A 22,805-nucleotide genomic window follows, 5' to 3' on the forward strand; every position below is an offset into this window, starting at 1 on the left:
GGCTTATGGTTAGGTTATGGTTAGGGTTATGGTTAGGGTTATGTTTAGGGACGATGTCATGCAAAATATAGCGTTGGATTCGCCACGGTTTTACATTAAAAATATAATATACACATTCTTTTGAAATACGTTCTGAGTGGCACGAAAAGTCCGCCGTTTAAAATACATTGGTGCGCATTTCGTGGTGAGCGGCACGAAAAACATGACGAAATCATGTTGGTGCACACGAAACCGAAACTAAAACTTACGTGACAGTTTCACGAATCCCCGTGAGATCGGGCTGTCACATCATGATTCTGCCTCCACCGTGCTTCTCATCATGATGCTGCCACCACCGTGCTTCATTTATGATGCTGACACCACCGTGCTTCACATCATGATGCTGCCACCACCGTGCTTCATGTCATGATGCCGCCACCATGCTTCACATCATGATGCTGCCACCACCATGCTTCACATCATGCTGCCACCACAGTGCTTCACATCATGATTCTGCCACCACAGTGCTTCACATCATGATGCTGCCACCACCATGCTTCATGATGCTGCCACCACCATGCTTCACATCATGATGCTGCCACCACCTTGCTTCATGATGCTGCCACTACCATGCTTCACAAAAAATTTCAGTGACTTTTCATCATATGTTCATCCAGAAACCTGATGTAAACAGCAGTGTAATAAAGAGAGTTTTCTCCAAGAATTTTTTAAAATAAATACGATAAAAACGGAACTTTTCCGTCTTCGGTTTTGGCTCTAAACGCGTGGATCTTCAACTGATGACTCTAACGAGCGGTTTACAGGCGGTCGCTCTCATGTTCACTTCAGAGCCGTAATGACGAGAATTAAAGCGTCAGGTCACAAGTAGGTGGAGCAGTTCCAGCTCCCATGAATGTGTAATTAATACCAGCTGTCCCTACATATTATCTCAACACACCCAATTAACTCTGCAACAACTTCCAGTGCAGATTAATCCGTTTATACATAAACACCAGAGCTGCATATTCATTAACCTGCGCTCATCGTGTCGTTTTATTTCTTCTGTTGACTGATGCAAACCTCTGCCCAGATTACAGACGAGCTTCACTCATCAGCATGCGGCTCCGTTTAGTGATCAACCCTTTCATCCACTTCACCCTCAGGATCCACACCGCTCTGTCTGCAGCAGAAACACAGATTTAGCTCAGGAATTAGTGGATAAACGAGGTTCCAGCAGCGCCCAACAACAGCCCAGCGTCCACTGCAGCCGTTAAAAATTAAAACTACGCCACTAATTAACCGTTACAGGTCCAGCAGTGATTAATTCAGTATCAGCGCTGATGAATATGAATCTGAGTCCTGCTGTTCGAGGCTGAGAGCCGCAGCCAAAGTTCAAACGCCTTCTTTTTTTTTTTTTTTTTTTTTTTTTACTGAGGAATGATTCTGTTGGATTTAAATATTAATGAGCTGAGTTGTTTTCCAGGAGATGAAACTTGTAGGAGGGAAAGAATAAATGCATTCAGGATTGATTATGCTGCTGACATAGCTCAGATTCGACGGTACAAATCACCTTTAAGAGAAATATGTGAAAAACTTCCAGGTATATTTTGTGTTTTTGGATCTTTTGGCCTGTGCATTGAATATTTTGTCAGTAAATAAATAAAATCTGGCAGCAAAACTACATTAAAAATGGCAGGATACTGTAAAAATAATGGGAAATATCTGTAAAATAAAGATTTAAATACAGTAAAATAGTGCAGGATTATGGCTGTAAACTGTAAAAGCGCAATATTTTTAACAATAAACACGTATATTAAGATTTATTCAGTGATTTTATTGGATATAATCTGGAATTTAGCAAAACTGGGAAACTCTGAAAAATGAAAGTTTTTACAGCAATTACCATGTTTCAATTATTAATGTATGGAAATGGGAAATATCTGTAAAATTCAGATTTTTTTTCAGATTAAAGTACAATTAAAAGTAAAACAAACAAACAAAACAATAACAATGTACTTCTATTACAATTTAATGTTAATATTTTACAAATTTGCTCCTATTTTGCGGAAAATAAAAAAGAAACAAGGAATTACTATTTATCTACTGTAATATTTATTTATTGCCAGATTTGTTTGACCAGTCAGTGTCTAAATGAGTACTCACCGCCGTCCACCAGGTTCCAGGGTTGTCCAGACCACAGTTGTCGCTGTACTCCAGGCAGCAGGAGTCTGGAACCCGGGTGGCGTTGTAGACCTCGAACCAGTCCGTGTGGTTTGTGACGCCACAGCAGCGAAACTACAGGAAAAAAACACAACAAACGGAGCTTTAATTAGCAGCGAATGGATGAGAATCATTCACCCAGTCCCAGTTTACCAGCACACAGGAAATGAGCACAAACCAGATTTATTCTTTAGACTGACACCTGGATGGACGGAAGATTTTGAGCTTTTGTTTGTCCTATTTTTATCAAATTTTTTTGGTTGTTTTGTGTCTTGTATGTATAATTTTGTCATATTTTTTATTGCTTTGTGTGTCATTTTTTGTCATTTCATTTTTTGCCTCTTTTTTGTCATTTTTTGTCTCATTTTTGTTGGTTTTTGTCTCATGTTTCTCATTTTTTGTCACATTTTTGTGTCATTTTTAACATTTTGTGTCTCGTTTTTGTCATTTTGTGTCTCACTTTTGTCATTTTTGGTCACATTTTTGTCGTTTTTGTCTCATTTCTGTCATTTTTGGTCTAATTTTTGTCTAATTTTTGTTGTTTTTGTCAAATTTTTATCTCATTTTTGTCTCATTTGTTGTCTCATTTTTGTTGTTTTTGTCTCATACTTCTCATTTTTGTCATTTTGTCACATTTTTGTCATTTTTTGCATCAATTTTTTAAATTTTGTCTCATTTCTCTCATTTAGTGTCTCATTTTTGTAGTTTTGAATCTCATTTTTGTTATTTTTGTCTCATGTTTTTAAAATTTTTTGTCTTGCTTGTATTGTCTTATTTATTCATTTTTAACCACGCCTGATGTGTACGTCAGCGGAATTACTGCATTCAGTGCGGTATCTGGCTGGCTGGGTAAGTATATGTGTGTGTATGTATGTATGTATGTGTGTATGTCCGTTCAGATATCTCTGCAAGTGCTGAAGTCAGGATAATCAAACTTGGCACTGAAGATCAGCCTAAGGTCCCCTTGCTCAGTAGTGGCGTTAGAGGTCAGCAGATCAAGGTCAAGGTCACAGGGGTCACTGAGCACATTTCCTGCATATTGCATCATTTGTATAGGAAGGGATATACGTAGGATGATCAAAATTGATACAGAGCATCATGCATGGGCGTGGTTCTGCCATCTACTGAGGGCTTGTCTAGTTATATTTGTCTCATTTTTATCTGTTTTGGTCTCATTTTTGCCATTTTTTGCCTCATTTTTGTTGTTTTTTTGTCACATTTTAGCCGTGAACAAGCATCAGATGAATCAGATTTACTGAGTAATTGAACGTAGCAAAACAAACATGTGGTATCGAGCTGCTTTTCTTCATATCCGTCTGAAACCCTGAGATATTTACTCCTTCCACAGATTGACTTCTGATAGATTTTTGACAGCAGATCATGACTTCCACCCTGATCCTCTTCATCAGCAGCAGCTCTCAGAGTGATGAAGTGCTGCCGATGTTTTGTTCATCTTTAATTCCACACAGGAGTCACTCCGTGCAGCGAATCCCAACCCGGCGTTAATTTAAAAAGCCGCTCAGCCGCTCAAACAACGGATCCGGTTCGCAATTCATCACAAAGTTCGGAGGAATTCAGATCGGCAGCGGTTGTAAAAGCCGGAGAGCAGATCGGAGGTTATATTCATACGATGTCACCTTGGAAAGTTAACAAGCAGAGCCGACCCGTAAAGTTTTATTATTCTGTCGTTTATCTGGGTCCCTGTGAAAAATCAATCAATCTGAAACCACATCGAAAGAATCAAAGCAGGAGATGAGACCTGGTGGTGAAACGGAGGAAAAATAAGACATTTAAAACAAAGTTTCAGCATTTCTGAGCCTCAGAACTTCATCAGTACAGCAGAAAGAAACATGTCATGATGCTGCCACCACCGTGTTTTATACATGATGCTGCCACCACCGTGCTTTATACATGATGCTGCCACCACCGTGCTTCATACATGATGCTGCCACCACCGTGCTTTATACATGATGCTGCCTCCACCGTGCTTCATACATGATGCTGCCACCACCGTGCTTCATACATGATGCTGCCTCCACCGTGCTTCATACATGATGCTGCCACCACCGTGCTTCATACATGATGCTGCCACCACCGTGCTTCATACATGATGCTGCCACCACCGTGCTTTATACATGATGCTGCCACCACCATGCTTCATACATGATGCTGCCACCACCGTGCTTTATACATGATGCTGCCACCACCGTGCTTTATACATGATGCTGCCACCACCGTGCTTCATACATGATGCTGCCTCCACCGTGCTTCATACATGATGCTGCCTCCACCGTGCTGAAATTTTGGCTCTTTTCTGTTGTTTTGAGTCTCATTTGTGTCATTTTGTCTCCAAAATATAGATTTAGATTTAGGTTTTTGTTCTAAAAAAATATATGTTTGGAATTTACCAGAGGTGAAGCACGGTGGTGGCAGCATCATGGTGTGAAGCATGCTGGTGTCTTCATTTTTATTGTCTTATTTTTATCATTCTGTTCTCATTTTTTGGTTTCGTGTCTTCCTTTTTTCAGCGTTCTGTGTCTCGTTCATGTTGTTTCATGTGACTTTTGTTTGATTTTGTTGTTGTTTTGTTTCTTTAAGCGTCTTATCTGTCATTTTACTCATGTTTTTGTCATTTTTTGTCTCATTTTTTGTCTGTTTTTCATTTTGTCTGTCATTTCTGTTGTTTTGTGTCATTTCTTTTCAAATGTTTTTGTTTTGTGGGTTCCTTTTTCATTGTTTTGCATCTCGTTCACGATGTTTCACGTCTCATTCTGACAGTTTTGTCTCCTTTCTGTTGTTTTGAGTCTCATTTTGGAACAAAAACCAGATTTAGCCAGATGTGAAACATGGTTGTGTCCTCATCTTTATTCTTCAGATTATGACACTTTTAGTGGATGTAAAACTGATCTGCTGTCACAGAACTCAGATGTGTTTCTCCTCCTAAATGTCATGGTTCTATCTGCTGGACTGATGAAGCTCTGAGGCTCAGAAATGATGGAAAAAGTCCATTAAAAGTGATAAATCTGGACCCATAGCTGCAGAAATATTCACAGCATGAAGGTAGAAGGAGGTCTGGTGGTGATTTTTTTCCAGATTTGTCTGATTTTAATGTGTTCCTCTGATGTTCCTCCAGAAGTGTCCGTAAATGATGAGCTTCAGTTTCATCCATTCAGTGACTCAGCAGGAAGAAGAGAAGCTCTGGAGTGGAGCGACAGAAGGAGAGCTGGCTTTTAGATCGGCCTTCATCTCAGCCAGAGCTTCAACAAAAGAGGGAAGAAGTGCACATTCATGCACACACATTTCAAACGGCGGCTCCTCGCAGTGTCATTCTGAATGCAGGAGGAAAGGAAAAAGCTGCAAATTAAAACCCTCACCTGCATTAGCATGGCATTAGCATAGCAACGGATTATTCCTGCTGCCTTCCAGACACTAACGCTCTGCACATCTGCTGACGGAACAGAACTACAAGCACCGACAGCAGATCTGTGGAGTAAAAACAACGAAGACGGAGGTCCAGAGGAGCCTCCTATCATCACCACGTCCCCCAGAGGAAGCCTCCATATAAACCTCTGCTGCAAATGAATCTAAATATATAAATAACAGGAGCTAAGAGGCACATCAAAGACAAAGATTACCTCGGAGAGTCTGTGGAGTTTGCATTAATCTCTGACAGCAGCAAAAAGCTTCCACTGTCTCACTTCTACAGTTTTATTTCTGCTATTTTACTGCATTTTCTTGTACAAGTCCACATATTTTTAACCCTCGTGTCGTCCCGTGGGTCAGATTGATCCTTTTCGGTTTGAAAATGTGATTTTAAAAATATATTTTCACAGTGAAATTTCTGATGTCCACATTTTCAACATTTTTGGGAAATTTTTTAAACATTTTTTGGTGGAAAAAAAAGAAATGCTAAAAAAAATGTTTCTTAAGAACATTCCCCAAAAAAATCAACCAAAACCAAGAGAATTTCACTGGATTGTGGTTGATTTTTTCTTATTCTTAATGTTGTTAAAGAAAATATTAGAAGTTTTACTGATATTTATGGAATCATTTTAGATATTTTTAGGATTTTTTGGAAAGATTTTTACTCATTCAAAAAAATATTTACAAGAATTTTATTGCCAAATTTGGGGCATTCTTTTTTATTTATAAAAATTTTAAGGAATTACTTGAATTTTCTTTTTGACTCCTGATTGAATCTGATCACAGAGCTAAAGAGCACAGAACCAGAAGAACTAGAAGCTGTCAGCATGAATAATAAACCTGATAAACGGGACTCAGGTTAATATTAAATGTTCAACGACCTTCAGACCTCAAACCTCCAGCTAGAGTAACTTCAGTTTATTTAAAGAAGCAAAGTTCTACCTTCATACTGTGGACATTTCCAGAGTTACAGGACGTTAAAGTGCACCAAAGAATTTGGATGTTTTTTTTCCGTTTACCGTCATTTCTGAGCCTCAGAACCTCATCAGTAGACACATGACATTTACAGGGTTGAAAAAAACTGACCCCAGATCAGTTTTACATCCATCCAGGCGCTCATGATGCTGCCACCACCGTGCTTCACATCATGATGCTGCCACCACCATGCTTTAGTCATGATGCTGCCACCACCATGCTTCACATCATGATGCTGCCACCGCCGTGCTTCACATCATGATGCTGCCACCACCATGCTTCACATCATGATGCTGCCACCACCGTGCTTTAGTCATGATGCTGCCACCACCGTGCTTCACATCATGATGCTGCCTCCACCGTGCTTCACATCATGATGCTGCCACCACCGTGCTTCACATCATGATGCTGCCACCACCATGCTTCACATCATGATGCTGACACCGCCGTGCTTCACATCATGATGCTGCCACCACCGTGCTTCACATCATGATGCTGCCACCGCCGTGCTTCACATCATGATGCTGCCACCACCGTGCTTCACATCATGATGCTGCCACCACCGTGCTTCACATCATGATGCTGCCACCACCATGCTTCACATCATGATGCTGCCACCGCCGTGCTTTAGTCATGATGCTGCCTCCACCATGCTTTAGTCATGATGCTGCCACCACCGTGCTTCACATCATGATGCTGCCACCACCGTGCTTTAGTCATGATGCTGCCTCCACCATGCTTCACATCATGATGCTGCCTCCACTGTGCTTCACATCATGATGCTGCCACCACCGTGCTTTAGTCATGATGCTGCCTCCACCATGCTTCACATCATGAAGCTGCCTCCACTGTGCTTCACATCATGTTGCTGCCTCCACTGTGCTTCACATCATGATGCTGCCACCGCCGTGCTTCACATCATGATGCTGCCTCCACCATGCTTCACATCATGATGTTGCCACCACCGTGCTTTAGTCATGATGCTGCCTCCACCATGCTTCACATCATGATGCTGCCACCACCATGTTTCACAAATGAAAAGAGACAAAAATGAGACATAAACAGACAAAAATCAGACCAAAAAATGATAAAAGCAAGACACAAAGTGACTAAAAAATTAGAAAACGAGACAGATAAGGCGCTAAAAGACACAAAACAACAAAAACTCAAACTCACGCTGAGACAGAACGTTGAAAACAGGAAGACACAAAAGCAAGAAATGACAATAGAATGACAAAAATGAGACATTTATCCAGGTTTCACAGTCTAAGCACTAAAGATGATGCCACCACCATGTCTCACATCTGGTTAAATCTGGTTTTTGATGCAAAAAAACAGACTTTCTGGAAGAAAAAACCTAAATATAAATCAAAATTTTATAGACAAAATAACTGAAAGGAGACAAAAGTTTCAGAAAGACACGTGAAACAACATGAACGAGACACAAAACGATGAAAAAAGCAGGACGCCAAATTACAAAAATAAGACAACACAAGCAAGACAAAAAATGTTACAAAAGGTGACAAAAAATGACAGAAAATTTATCAAAATTAGATACCAAAGACAAAACAACCAAAACAATGAGATAAAAGACACAAACAAGACAAAAAACAGCAAAAACTCCTCTCCATTTTCCATCCATTCAGGTGTCACAGTCTAAAGAATAAATCTGGATTATGTTCCAAAATCAGACAAAGCGACACAAATGAGACTAAAAGCAACAGAAAGGAGACAAAACTTTCAGAAAGGGACACAAAACAACATCGAGACACAAATAAGGAAAATAAGACACAAAACAACAAAAACAAAAAAAGCTCACAAATGAGACAAATAATTCCAAAGTGAGACAAAAATGGACAAAAAAAGACAAAAAAATAACAAAAACGAGACAAAAAATTAGACAAAAAAGACAAAAAACAACAAAATTCTAACAGAAACAAAAAAGAAAAAGTGGCAGCAAAAATGTGGGAAAAAATACCTTAAAGCAAGAAAAATAATTTAAAAAACTGTTAAAGGAGAGTTTTCCTTTAGTGTGTATTTCAAATGTAGCTGCTTTTAATAATTATTTACTTGTAATTCAGTGGAAAAAAAATAAAAAAATGTAAAATTGTCACCTATGGAATATTAATTACCAACTATTTACCCACTGAAGAAAAACTGAAGAAATGTCTTTAAAATACCAGAATTTGGTTTAGAAATATAAATAAAACCTTAATGTAACATGATTAAACCCCTTTAGTAGATAAATATCAGTAAAGTTTCTATAAATACACCTTTTGGTAGATAAATATCAGTAAACTTTCTCTAAGTAGACGCCTTTAAAGTGTGATCTCTGCTCTTACGTCGGTCTGGACGATCATCCAGGCGTTGGTTAATCCAACGTTTCCTTCGGTTCCAAACAGCTGCAGACCTTTTTTCAGATCCGTCTGAGCGTACTGATCGATCTGAGGAAACATGAAAAGTAAAATCAGGTTCATAGTGAGAATAAAAAAAGACTCGACAAACAGACGGACTCCTTTCTGCTGCTGCTGGACTGAAGTTTAAACTCACTTCTGGAGGACGAGAACCAACAATCACAGCTTGTTTTTGTGTCCTTTTCACCTTCATTCATCACATAAATCACACAGTCAGAGTGTTTACAGGCTGGAAAACCAACTTTATCATTCAGATCACTGATTTACTGAGAATAAACACGGTTAGAATGAAGGAAAGGAGAAGAAAATGGCAAAACGGCAGTAAAATAACAAAAAGCATCACAAATAATCAGAAATACAGATGGAAAGTTTTACACAGTGGATAGAAATCTCCCAGCATAAAGTACATTTATGGAATATTTTCCTTTTTACTCAACAGTTGTTTTCTGCATTTGTGAAAAAAAGACACAAAAATGTCAATAAAATTACAAAAACTGACTAAATTTACACGTCAAATACCATAAAAACGTGTCAGATTTGTATATTTAACTTTACATAAATACATATTGGACCATTAATGACCTAAAAAATAACAGCTTATTATTATTATAATAGTCATAACTTTGGATGTGATTTTTATTTACAGTTTCATTTTGTCTTTTGTTTGTTTGCTTGACTGTTTTTTACTGTTAAAAAATAAATTAACACTTTTTCTGGGCTTTTACTGATTATTTTACGTAACAAAAAAGGAGAAATCTGTGAAAAACTGCACAAAATGTCAATGAAACTACAAAAATGGGCTAAATTTACACGTCTAACGTCAAATAACATGAAAAAGGTTTGGATATTTACTGTATAACTTTACATAAATACATTTTGTACATAAATGATTTTAAAAAAAACAGTTTATTATTATTAGAGTCATTATAGTATTTTTTGTTGTTTTTGTTGTCTTTTTTTTACAATGAACAATATAAATCAACATTTTTTTCTACGATTTATCTAGTTATTATTTGTCACAACAATTGAACCTTCTGTGAAAAAAAAAATGTTTATAAAAAAAAACACATTACAAAACTCAACAATTCACAAAATCCGGCAAGAAATCTGTTCAGAAAACTTCCCAAAGGAAACAATGACAAACCAAAGATGACGGCAGCAGCAGCTCATCAGATGGAAGTTTGTTTTTCTGATCGTAGCTGCTGTTGCCGCGGTAACGGATACAGATTAAGCATCGCCATCCATCCAGGTGTCACAGTTTAAAGAATAAATCTGGTTTTTGTTCCAAAATGACACTCAAAGCAACAGAAAGGAAACAAAAGTTTCAGAAAGAGACGTGAGACAACATGAAGGAGACACAAAACGATGAAAAATTAAACTAAAATGAGACAAATTAGACACAAAATGACAAAAATGAGACAAAAATGACAAAAATGAGACAAAAATATGACAAAAAATAGACACAAAGTGACAAAAATTAGAAAAAAATGACACAAATTAGACACAAAAAATGACAAAAATTAGACACAAAATTAAAAAAATGAAAATAATTACACACAAAATGACAAAAATAAAACAAATGACAAAAATTAGACAGAAAACAACAATGACAAACAAAATGACCACAAACGCAAAAAAAAAAAAAAAAAAAAAAAACGGCCTTAAAGACACAAAACAACACAAAATGACAGAAGGTAGACAAGAAGAGACAGAATTTGTAAAAGTGAATTTGTTGCTGTTGGATGAAAGTTTGTTTTTCTGATGGTGGCTGCTGTTGCCACGGTAACGGACACAGATGAAGCATCCAGAGCTTCATAATGATCTGTTTCTGTTTCTGTTCAGCAAAGACCACACAGAGGAGTAAAAATCAGACAGACGGAGCTCAGTTTGAGTCCTGATTGTAGAAATACTGTCGTAGCTACGGAGTCTGAAGGAACATTTTAGAAAGCAGAGAAAACATTCAGTCCTACAGATTCCTCTAAAGATTCCTTCACTGATGAAAGCAGAAAATAAACCTCCTCTGGTGGTTCATTCATCGTCAAACGGGACGTTTGTGCGTCAGAACACGTGTAAATATTTATTAAAGTCTGAGCAGAACATCAGGAAACATTCATTTTAGTCAGAATTCACCTTAAAGCGACGTTCTGACTTTATTCAGCTTCATTAGTTTAATGTTGGAGGAAACCAGAGTTCATTAATTCAATGAGATTTGGGTGGAGTTTGATTAAAAACAATTCAATTTTAGCAGAATTACATTAAAACTTGTAGCTTGCTGCATTGTGACTCAGTTTCTGGTTTTAAAATTAATGTATTCAACACATTAATAATAATAATAAATATATATTTAACCAGAAAAGTAATTATTTTGCAGATTAATTGAAAGAGAAATAACTGAATAATGGGATTACTTTCATAAATAACGGCGTCGTTGAGCTTTAACTTTCACTTTGCTTCATCATATTTGGGTGGATTTTTTTATGTAAACATAAAAAAGAGTCAAAGAGATGAAAGAGAATCAGGAACAAACGGAGGAATGACACAGAATGTGATTTCTGATTAGTGCTGTGAGCGGCTGGTTTTGGTGAAAGTGATGCTAGAGGAGCAGCGAGTCCTTCAGTCTAAGTGGGTCATTAGAGCCAAGACTCGTCTGACTCGGTTTGATGTCGTCCTCCAGACTCGAGTCGCCTTTTAACTGCAGTCAGAGACGCTCCATCAATTATTTACAGCCAGGAGGACAGACGAGAGGCGAGACGGAGGTAGAAGAAGACCAGGAAGGAGGAAAAGGCAAACAGAGGAATGTGAGAAGAAAAGAGAATCAGCAGCAGAGTCCATTCAGAAACATTCAGCCCATGAGAACGGAGGATTTCCATCAAAGACAGAACCACAGACACAATCACAGAATAAAACAAGCTGTAAAAAGAAGATTCACTTCAAATCTCTCCCTGATATTTCCTCACTGTGACGGTGGCTTTGATTAGCAAAGTTGGGAGTGTCAAACATGAGGCCCGTGGACCAAAAGTGGTCCTCCAGAGGGTCCAATCCGGCCCTCAGAGTGTAAAAATTACAGAGAAGACATTAACTGCAGATTATAAATTAGTAAAACTATAAATTTAGAATCATTTCTAGACCATGACAAGTTGTTTGGATCAGAAAGTAAAATACTAGATTGTTCTATTGTCATTTTGTGTCTCATTTTTGTAAAACTTTTTGTATTATTTTTGTTGTTTTTTGTCTGTCTTTGGATGTTTGTCTCACGTTTTTGTCATTTTGTGTCTCATTTCTGTAAAAACTGTGACTTGTTTTTGTTGCTTTTTTGTCTGATTTTAATCGTTTGTCTCATTTTCTGTCGTGTTGTTTCTAGTTTTTGTGGTCTTGTTTTGCCATTTGTCCATTTTTTGTCACTTTGTAACTTTTTTGTCTAATTTTTTGTCTCTTTTTTTGTTTTGCTTCATGTCTTTTGTCTCATATTTGTCGTGTTGTTTCTCACTGTTGTTATTCTGTGTCTCGTTTCTGTAAAATTTTGTCTTATTTTTTATCTTTTTTTGTCTGATTTTAATCGTTTGTCTCGTGTTTTTGTTGTTTTGTTTCCAGTTTTTATTGTTTTTTGTGTTTTTTGCCATTTGACCATTTCTTTGTTGCTTTGTAACTTTTTTGTCTAAGTTATTGTCTCTTTTTGTTTTGTTTTGTGACGTTTGTCTATTTTTTGTCATTGTGTTTCCTTTGTTCATTGTTTTATGTTTTGTTTTTGTCAGTTTGTGTTTCTTATCCCATTTGTGTTGTTCTTCTGTCAGTCTGATTCTCGCTTTTGTCATTTTTTATCTAGTTATTGTTGTTTGTCCATTTTCTGTCACTTTCTAACTTTTTTGTCTCTTTTATGTTTTGTTTTGTGTCATTTTTTGTCGTGCTGTTTCTTGCTGTTGTCATTCTGCGTCTAATCTTGTAATATTTTGTGTTTTTTTGTTGTTGTTTTTGTCTGGCTTGTCAGTTTGATCATAAAGTAAAATACTATGCCAGTCAGTATTTTTTTCCCCCACTAAAACAAAGAAAAATTTGGAAATGCGGTTATTTCAGAAATAAATAAGTTTTAGGTCAGAAACAAGCAGTTTTAATCTCTACAGCTAATTTTAGTGTTCATTAAGAATGTGCAGGAAGTTCTTTTTTCTATAACTCACCTGTTTAAATGGTATTAAAGCTTAAAGTTTTGTATGAATCAGTCTGTAGCTCCGTCAGAGGACAGTCTCTTCCTGCTCTAACTCTTTTTTCTGTATTTTCTTTGAATGTGCCTCCACTTCCCACTGGGCTTCTTCTTCCTCGCTCACCTTTCCCCTGGTCTTCTGCAAATTCTTCCATTTTATCGCCCTGCAGAGGCCGAGCAGATTACACTCCCTGGACTCCATTTGGGCTGAAGTCGAGGTTTTTCAAGGACATTTATTCGGTCTGTGGATGGATATACTCTCCAGTCTGGACTCGCTCTCCCTGCTCGGCCTTAAATCTTTGCATTTAGAGAAGCACTTACACTGGGATGCCTCCCTCCTGAAGAGCCACATCTGTTATTCCAGCCTCCGGACAAACTGCTCTCTACTCGGAGAACGAACCCTCACCTTTACCTTCCAGAGGGGAACGAACGGGGGCAAATTTAAAGCCACTGTCTCCCACGTCTAATTCGGTCTCTGCGTTAATTATTAAAGCGCCTCGGCTTCCCTCCTTTAAGTGACTAATCTCAGTCATTAGCCGAAGCAAATCAATTACAATCTCAGCTCTTTTTTCCATCCGCTGCTTCTAATCAGCTGCTGATTAACACTGGGCAAACTTGGCAAACGCCAGTCGTCGATCGATGTGGGCGAACAAAACGAGGCTTTCAGGGACGAACGGCTCCGAGATGTTAGACGAAACCGCAAGGTCAAGACTCATTATCTCCAGATCTGACTGCTTTAATGGAGTTCCTGTTGTCCTGATCTCCATAAAACGACCTTAATTTCCTTTAATCTCTTGCAGCTGTCGGCAACTGAACCAGCAAATTCCGGAAAGTACGTCTCTGCTGCTGTAGATTCTCCATCCAGCAGCAGAAACACACATTCATTTATTCATTTATTGCAAAGGCACAGGAAATAAACAACTGTAAATGAGCTGCAATTAGCTGTTTTTCCTAATTAATATGAATCCAGAGCTGGAGTTGAGGGCGATGTTGTTGTATTATTGGCTTTACTTTGCGCTAAAAGCTAACTAAGGCCTTTATCAGTGAGGAGGAGTCTATACAGGACATCATTTAGCTTGTTGGGTCACAGTTAGGCCTGTTCACGTCAAATAACCTGGATTTATGTGTTAAAACATACAGTAAATAAGCATGTGATTTCATGTTTATGTTTTCAATATTATAATATTGAAAAATACAGTATGAGTACCCCCAAAAAATGACTTTGATTTAATGAAAGTCTCAAAAACTGCAGTTCCTCAAATGTCCACTAGAGGCTGAATCTAAAAGTGAGTCAATCCTCGTAGACCTCCATGTTAAAACGTCCAACTTTACAGCAGAAATAATCATGTTTACATCCTCTTACAAAACACATTTTTTGCTTTATGAGCTAATTTCCACATTTCTATCAACCATACAGATGTGAATTTGTATATAATCTACTCTTTTGAACTGTATTCAGGCTTCAAGTTATGTAAAATTATGGGTGTAATTGCTTTAAGAAAGAGGTGAAGCCTAGTCACACTACACATTTCATTCTTTGTTGGATTAGCTTTGGGTTATCAGGAGTTCATATCAACTTAGCTGAACTTAAAGTGTTAAAATATACAGTAAATTATCATGTCATTTCATGTTAGTGTCTTTTAAAGCAGAATATTGGACAATAAAGTGTGAACCTGTGGTTGTATTTTTTTCTAAATCCTCAGAAAAGGAGTTTGATTTAATGAAAGTGTCAAAACCTGCAGTTCCTCAAATGTCCACTAGAGGCTGCCTCTAACAGTGAGTCAATCCTCATAGACCTCAATCTTAAAATGTCCAACGAGAAATAAACAAGTTTACAGCCCGAAACAACAAACAGTTTCGGTCTCTACAGATCATTTATTCTTTGATAACTATACAAGCAAGGATTGTTTAAATAACTTACTTGTTTAAATTGTATTAAGACTTAAAGTGATGAATAAATCAAGGCGTTGTTGTACCATAAATAACTACATCATTTTGTTTTAGTGTTTTAAAAATGCAAATATTTAACTATTCAATATGAATATGTGGTTGCATTTAGAAAAATCAGAAAAAAATCAGCTAAAAACTGCAGTTCCTCAATTGTCCACTTGAGGATGAATCTAAAAGTGAGTCAATCCTCATCGACCTCCGTGTTAAAACGTCCAACTTTACAGAAGAAATAAATAAGTTTACAGCCTGATTAAACAAACCGTTTTGGTCTGTACAGCTAATTTATTCTTTGATAATAACTATATAAGCAATGATTTTTTAGATAACTCACTTGTTTACATTTTATTAAGACTTAAAGTTATGAATAAATCAAGGTTTAGTTAGTAATTAACTACATCATTTTGTTTTCATCTTAAAAATGTAAATGTTCAATTATTCGATGTGTAAAATCAGAAAAATTGACTGCAGTTCCTCAAATGTCCACTAGAGGATTAATCTAAAAGTTAATCAATCCTCATAGACCTCCATGTTAAAATTTAAAGTAGAAATAAACAAGTTTACAGCCTGGAGCAACAAACTGTTTTTGTCTCTATGGTTAATTTCCACATTTACATCCACTGTACAGATGTGGATTTTTATATGAATTACTCGTTTAAATTGATTTAAGGCTTACATTTATGTATAAATGAAGGCGTGGCTGCTTTGAGATTTGGGCATTCTTGTGTTTTCCTGATCTCTAAGCTCCATAAAACGACTCTCAGCTCATTCCATCTCTGAAAGCTTATCGCCTGCAGCTGCTGACAGCGTTTTTCTGAAGCTGTCATCCTTCAGCCTTCATCTGTCCTGAACCCTTTAATATCACCGTAGATCTGTTTCTCTCTTTACCACCTTTTAGCTGCAGCGCTCCTCCTGTGAAAAGGCTTCCTGGATGTAAATAACGCAGCGTTTATTCTGATGTCTGCTCTTTGGCGTAGTCGCTGCTCACAATCAGGCAGCCGGTTGTGATGCCCACATAATAAGCGGCGTCCTCGGGGAGCTCAGGGCTCAGAGGTGGAGCTGCAGTGGAGGTTGGAAGGTGTTTGAAATGCTGAACGTACAGCAGCAGCAAGGAAGAGCTTTGAGAGCAGCAGCAGTAAAGAAAAGCAGCATTCACTGTACCAGAGGCTGAACGAGGCTTATTAGGTTCAGGAATCCACTCATATGTTGGTGTGAAAGCTAAACCAGGACTAAACCCAGTTACAATCATGTTAAATATACATTAAATTACATATCTAACAGTAAGGATGGTAATGATTGTTGGTTCATCTGTTCGTAATTTAACTGATTAACCGAATGGAAAAAGAAAAGGTCAGAAAATGTGATCGTCCTTTTCCTGTTTAATCACTCAGACTTTAGCCCAGACTTTCATACTATAAAATAAAACACTGCAATTATATGTAATTTATCATTAAAAAAACTGTTTACTGTCTATAATAATGTAGATTTAAGAGGTAGACATTACAGTTTTGACTGTTTGTTATGGTTAACGTGTAAATCACCAGTTTGGACTCAATTTATCAATAATTTTTCATTTTTCATGGTCAGAAACAACATTTAGAAGACGTGTTTTGGATTAAAACTACTTTAAAAATGTAATTTAGCTGTTAAACACACACAAAAAAGGGGAAAATCTGTAAAACTGCATCGAAAATATGATTATTTACCACTTTTTAATATATATATTTCTTTTAAATAATATGATTTTCTGTAAAATGATTTTTGCTAATTGAAGTCCAATAAAATTATTGCAATTTTACATTAAACAACCCAAGTAACTCTTTGTAAAAGTACAGGTTTTTGGTGTCGATGTTACAGTTTTGGCTGTATTTCATGATTAATGTGTAAAACACCAGTTTGAGTTGAATTTCTCATCAATTTTTCACTTTTTGCAGTCAGAAACAACATTTATAAGACGTGTTTTTGGAGTGAAATTAGTTTTACATGTGTAATTTACTTGTTTAATACATAAAAAGGGGCAAAATATGAATCTTTTCCACTTTTTAATTTCTGACATAATATTTCATTGAAATAACAGAAATTTTCTGAAAAAGTTTAACAAAAATTGCAATTTTACACCAAAACTGAGTTACTATTAATGAAAATACAATGAAAACTGAATTATTAATTTTATTTTTTCTATTAGATTCTCCATAAATCCAGAGCAGATCTTTAAAATATATCGGTTAATAAATATAAAACTGATCATTATTGTGTGAAACCATGTTTGGTTTTTGTGATAAATAACAGAATAAACTAAAGTTTTCATTTTATAAATGTGTTCATCAGGGCAGAAATAAACTCTTTACTACTTGTTAAATTTGTGTTATTTTGTCCCCTGAGGCAGTAAAATGCAGGATTTTGTTCATAAATCCACTAAAAATCACCACGTAGCCCCAGATTTCCAGAAACGTCGCCTGTTTATTCTGTTTATTGGCTGAAACTTTTGGAACGTCGCTGTTTTATTCACATGACGGTTTCCTTTAATTAAAAGTCCGTGTTGGGAATTGTTTTGTGTGACTTTTGGAATTGATTTGAGAGAATAAGCTGCTCAAATCTGCCAAAACTAATTTACCTCCAGCAGGAAAAAAACCTTTTTAATTACGGCAGCAGCCAGAGTTTCTCATATTTTCATGTTTTCCCAACAAACGATGAATTAAAACGTGTTTTTCCAGCTGAAGTCACGTTTTCAAATCTGAGCTGTTCGATGCTTCGTCCCAAAGAACCGCTGAAGCCTTGAAAGTTTTTATGTCTGCTGGTGAATTTAAAACCTGCAGACGCTGCTCAGGGCTAAAAAACACCTTTTCTCTGCAGGATTTTTCAGTAAAATTAGCTTAAAAATCCAGATTTCTCTGTAAAAACTGCTAATTTCCAAAACAAATGAGTCACTAAAGCCGTGTTCTTTGCTTTAAAGTTAAAAAATACAACATTATTTATCATAAAGTCGCAGATTTCAAACAAAAACAACCAGTTTGTGTTGAATTTTTCAGATATTTTTCACTTTTCATGGTCAGAAACCACAGATAAAACATTTAAAAAGCATCTTTTTAGAGTAAAGTTTGTTTAATTCTTTATTTCTCTTCAGTCAATCTAACGTAAGTCAGTAAAGCGACATTATTTACTATAAAGAAGCATCTTAATGCTGTAGAGAAAAACGTAAACAAAAATAAGTCAAAAACTGCAGCAAGGGGGTCATAAAAATACTAATAAAAAAGCAGTACAAACCATGGGAAATAACTGTAAAATAACAGCAACATTTAAAGACACAAATGTAAAAAATTAAATGGGACAATTAAAAAAATTATATATATGATAAAAAACAGGACATTCAAAATATAATGATTACCTTTTTAAATTTATAACATATATAATATTTCTTTCAAATAACAGCAATTTTCTGCAATTTAAGTACAAAACTAATATTAAAATTTTAATGAAAATGTACATCATTTGAAATGTAAAAAAACAGTGAAAACCATGGGAAATAACTGTAAAATAATCGTAAAATTTTAAAAAATACATCATAAAATATTAAAAATGATTTTATTATATATCTAAATTTAAAAAAACAAAACAAAGACAAATCTGTAAAATAACATACAAAATGTGATTCATATGAAATAACACTTTTTATTCCAAACATATATAATGTTTTTTCCAAATAATAATCAATTTTACATAAAAACAATAAGTAACTATTAATAAAATAAACAGATTTTTCTTTGTCTGTTTTTTTTATAGTTAACGTGTAAACCACCAGTTTGGGTTAAATTTCTGCACATTTATTCTCCTTTTAATGGTCAGAAACATTATTTATTATCTGGACTTTCCTCTGGATCTTTAATCTCTGGAGTCTTATTAAGCTTCCTGCGGTTTTTCTCGGTTTCATCTTTATTTTAATATATTTTTATTTCTGCTGCGTTTCCTCCAATATTCAGGATCTCAGCGTGATTATAGTTTAAATTCTCTTTCATTTCCATCTTTCTGCTGTCGGTTCAAATCCCAGAAAACAATCAGACGTCTCCTTTTGTCTGTTTATTAATAATAATCAGATTTCTGCTGCTTGTGGTAAATTAAACTCCGTTTCTTTCTGATTTTCCTGCTTCATCTGCAGCTTCTCAGCGGCTCCGTTTCTGTTTTCTGTCTCCTCGTTGAATCTTTGCAGGTTATTTTTTAACAGAGACGCAGAGAAAAGTGAGACTGACGGCAGAAACTGAACCTGATCTCAGGAGGAACGACGCCTGTCAACAGGATTTACTGTTTTCTCTGCAGAGACGCAGAATTTTAGCTTCAAACGGATCAAATAAATGAAACGAGACGACTCTGTTCATCGTCAGAAAACCAGAGAGAATTCACTCAGGAGGATTTAGAACACTGGAACCGTCTACTCTGCATCATTTTAAAATATCATTGTATAATTTTAGGATTAAAAGTTGTAAAAGAATAAAACACTTTGTAAAAATACCTACTTTTAATCTAGATATTTACAATTTTTGGTCCATTTTTTAAATTATAAGTTTTTGTTGCATTTTATATTCTTGATATACGTAATTTTTCTTTTAAATAATGGATAATATCAGCATATTATTGACATTTTAAGTGATTTAACAAGAATAAAATTTTTATAGCCACACATTACAGAACAATGGATTCCTCTTTGTCAAAACACAGATTTTATTTATAGCTTTATCCTAATTTTTAAGCGTTGACATGGATATTAGTCCTTTTTTTCTGTGATTTTACTAGCTAGTACCTGTAATTTATAAAACCTTGACAATCTGCAAACTGAACTGTTTTTAAAAATGACAGTTAAAAATGTTCTTTTTTTGCTTGTTTTCAGGTGGATCTTCATTTCCGTCACTTTCCCATTAATGCTACTACATCTGTTGGGGAGATTACAGTCTATTTAAGTCTACATAACTTTTATTTTTATTGTTATTAAAACACATGACAACAAATATTTTAATTCTGGTGATTTATGCTGCCTCTGGACCAGGTCTTATTGAAAATGAGAACTAGTTCTCAACTAACTTACCTGGTAAAATAAATGCTAAAGAAATATGACATTTCTTAACTTTTTTGCTTTGATTTAAGGTGGAAATGTCTTTATTTTCTATTTAAGGTGGAACAAACATGCAGAGATGCTCCTGGATATCGTGTTTTTATTCAATAATTATCTTCCTGTAGATCTGTTTTAACATTTAACATTATTCACGGAGACTCTGTCCTCGTGTGTGTCTTTATCTGGTGAAATAACCTCATTAAACATTCATGAGTACAGTTAAGTTTGGTCTTTTATATCCTAAAATATGTCTAAATAAGAATCAGAATGTGATTTTTGCTGTGGTCTGGACCAAAAAAAACATATTTCTTACATGTGGAAAATCTGAAAAAGTAAAATATTCCCATTATAATGGAATTTCCATTGTACTTTCCAGCTAACAGAAATAATAAAACTCCAGCTGCCTGTGCTGCTAGCTCGCTAACAGCTAAAGTTAGCTTTTCCACAGTTAGCTTTGGTCATTTATACTGTAAAATGTATATAAAAAAGATGTATTTGCTTCAGTCTGTACCAAATAAACATGTTTCCTTACATTTAGAGAATATGAAGAACAAAAATTATTTCCATTTGAAAGCTGATGGAAATGATAATACTCAAGCTGTCTGTGCTTCTAGCTCACTATCAGCTAAAGCTAGCATGTGAACAGTTGGTTTTGGTCTTTCAGTCTTTTTCAGTCTGGCCCAAATAAACATTTCCTAACATCTGGAGAACAAGAAAAAGTAAAATATTTCCATTTTACAGCTAATAAAACTGATAATACTCAAGCTGTTTGTGCTGCTAGCTCGCTAACAGCTACAGCTAGCATGTTTATCATAGTGGTATTTAAAGGGGAACTTTGTTTTTTTTTTCAACCTGGGGTCTGTTTTCATGTCATTTCATACATGTGAGTGATGGAGAAATGAATTTTTGACATAGCTCCAGTATTTAGCCAGGCAGGCAGCTTAGCAGCTCAGCTAGCAGCTCAGCTAGCCAAAAGTATGGGGCAAGTGGCCCCCCTGCGTCAAAGTCCGCCCTAACGTGCTTTTTTCCCCACACTGACCGGCTCAGATAGTCTCAACGAGTGTCCCACAACATACTAGAGATGAGAAGTGAACGAAAACCTCTACATTAATCAGCGATCGCTATTTGTTGTGGTCTGTATCCAAATCTCAGGACGCTAGAAAGCAAATCCTGTTCCGAAATTGCGCGATCGCTCGCGCCAAAAACGGTGTTTTGGTGCGAGCTATTGCGCGATTCATTTCTCCATCACTCACATGTATGAAATGACATGAAAACAGACCCCAGGTTGAAAAAAACCCCAAAGTTCCCCTTTAAAGGGCTAAAATAAGCTTCCTGTTCAACATGAATAAAATGTAGCTCCCCACCACAAACTAGACTTTTATGAACTTGTTGGTGAGCTAACATGCTAACTTTAGTGTAGCCGTAGCAGCATGGATGTTGTTGCTGAGCTGAAGTGATTCTTTTCTGTACTGTTGAATCTGAACTGTCTCTGATGTTGAAGAACCCTCGAGCTGAAACTGTTTTTCTGTGTTCTGTTTGTTCTGCAGCTGCTGAGAGGTTTTTCCGTCCGCCGGTTATTGATCCACAGATCGTTTCTCCTCTTCAACAAGGTGAGCTTTTACCGTCGGTACATCGTATGAACTGAAGCCTTTGTGCTGCTCGGCTGGTTGTTTGTACGTTCAGATCTCTGGAACTGGCTGCTGTATGAACCGTTATTACCTGGATGTCCTATTGAACAGATATTCTCTATTATGGCTGCTTTTGCATGTGTGTTTTGATGTTTTAATGCTGTTTTTTCTAATGTCGCATTGAAACATGTAGTCGAGCTAAAGTTGTTCATTCACCAAATTCTATACCTCAATCTCTTATTTGTAAGTTCTTTCATCTGTCATTTTGGAAAAACGAAGCAAGTTTATTTATTCTGTGACAGTTCAGCATCTACGGTACAGGAAAGTGAAGCTTTTGTGATCTTTAGTTCACTCCCTTTAGATCAGTTTTGTCTAAAAATGTCCATAGTCCAAAATCTATCTGACTACTTCATGTAAGTTCATTTTATTCTGACAAACTCAAGGTAAGTAACGGTTATACAAAGAAATGGCAGAAACAGAACAGTTTTTAGACGATGTAGAGATATGCAAGAAAAATATTTGTTAAAATGAAGTCTTTTATTTTTTGCCCTGTTTTCTTAGTTTCCATAATGCGTTTTTATGTGGATTTTAAAAAATCACATTGAAAAAGATTGATGGAAATGGCTGAATTTGATGAAAACAACAATTGCGAGAACATTTAATTTACACAAGTGATCGTCTTTTTGGCTTCTTTTTGTTTGCTGTTGGATAGAATATAACATGAATGAGTAATTACAAATCTTCTTTTCCTTTCAGCTTTTCCCTTCAGGGGTCGCCACAGTGAATCAATTGCCTCCATCTAACCATGTCTGCTGCATCCTCTTCTCTCACACCAACTACCTTCATGTCCTCTTTAACCACATCCATAAACCTCCTCTTTGGTCTTCCTCTAGGCCTCCTGCCTGGCAGTGGGAAACTCAGCA

At 36.2% G+C, this 22,805-nt stretch overlaps 1 protein-coding gene across 2 annotated transcripts in view; it reads right to left on the reverse strand.

Annotated features, from left to right (window-relative positions):
- Nucleotides 1–22,805, reverse strand: part of tspan4a (tetraspanin 4a) — a 206,174-nt gene that overhangs the window by 23,823 nt on the left and 159,546 nt on the right. For both annotated transcript variants that reach the window (XM_051960604.1, XM_051960600.1), the window contains 2 exons: nucleotides 8,940–9,041; nucleotides 2,143–2,274 (listed from right to left, as the gene is read on the reverse strand). In XM_051960604.1, coding sequence (XP_051816564.1) covers nucleotides 2,143–2,274; nucleotides 8,940–9,041 — 234 coding nt within the window. The remainder of the gene's footprint in view (nucleotides 1–2,142; nucleotides 2,275–8,939; nucleotides 9,042–22,805) is intronic.

This window comes from Acanthochromis polyacanthus, chromosome 2, assembly GCF_021347895.1.
Source record: "Acanthochromis polyacanthus isolate Apoly-LR-REF ecotype Palm Island chromosome 2, KAUST_Apoly_ChrSc, whole genome shotgun sequence".
Lineage (NCBI taxonomy): Eukaryota > Metazoa > Chordata > Actinopteri > Pomacentridae > Acanthochromis > Acanthochromis polyacanthus.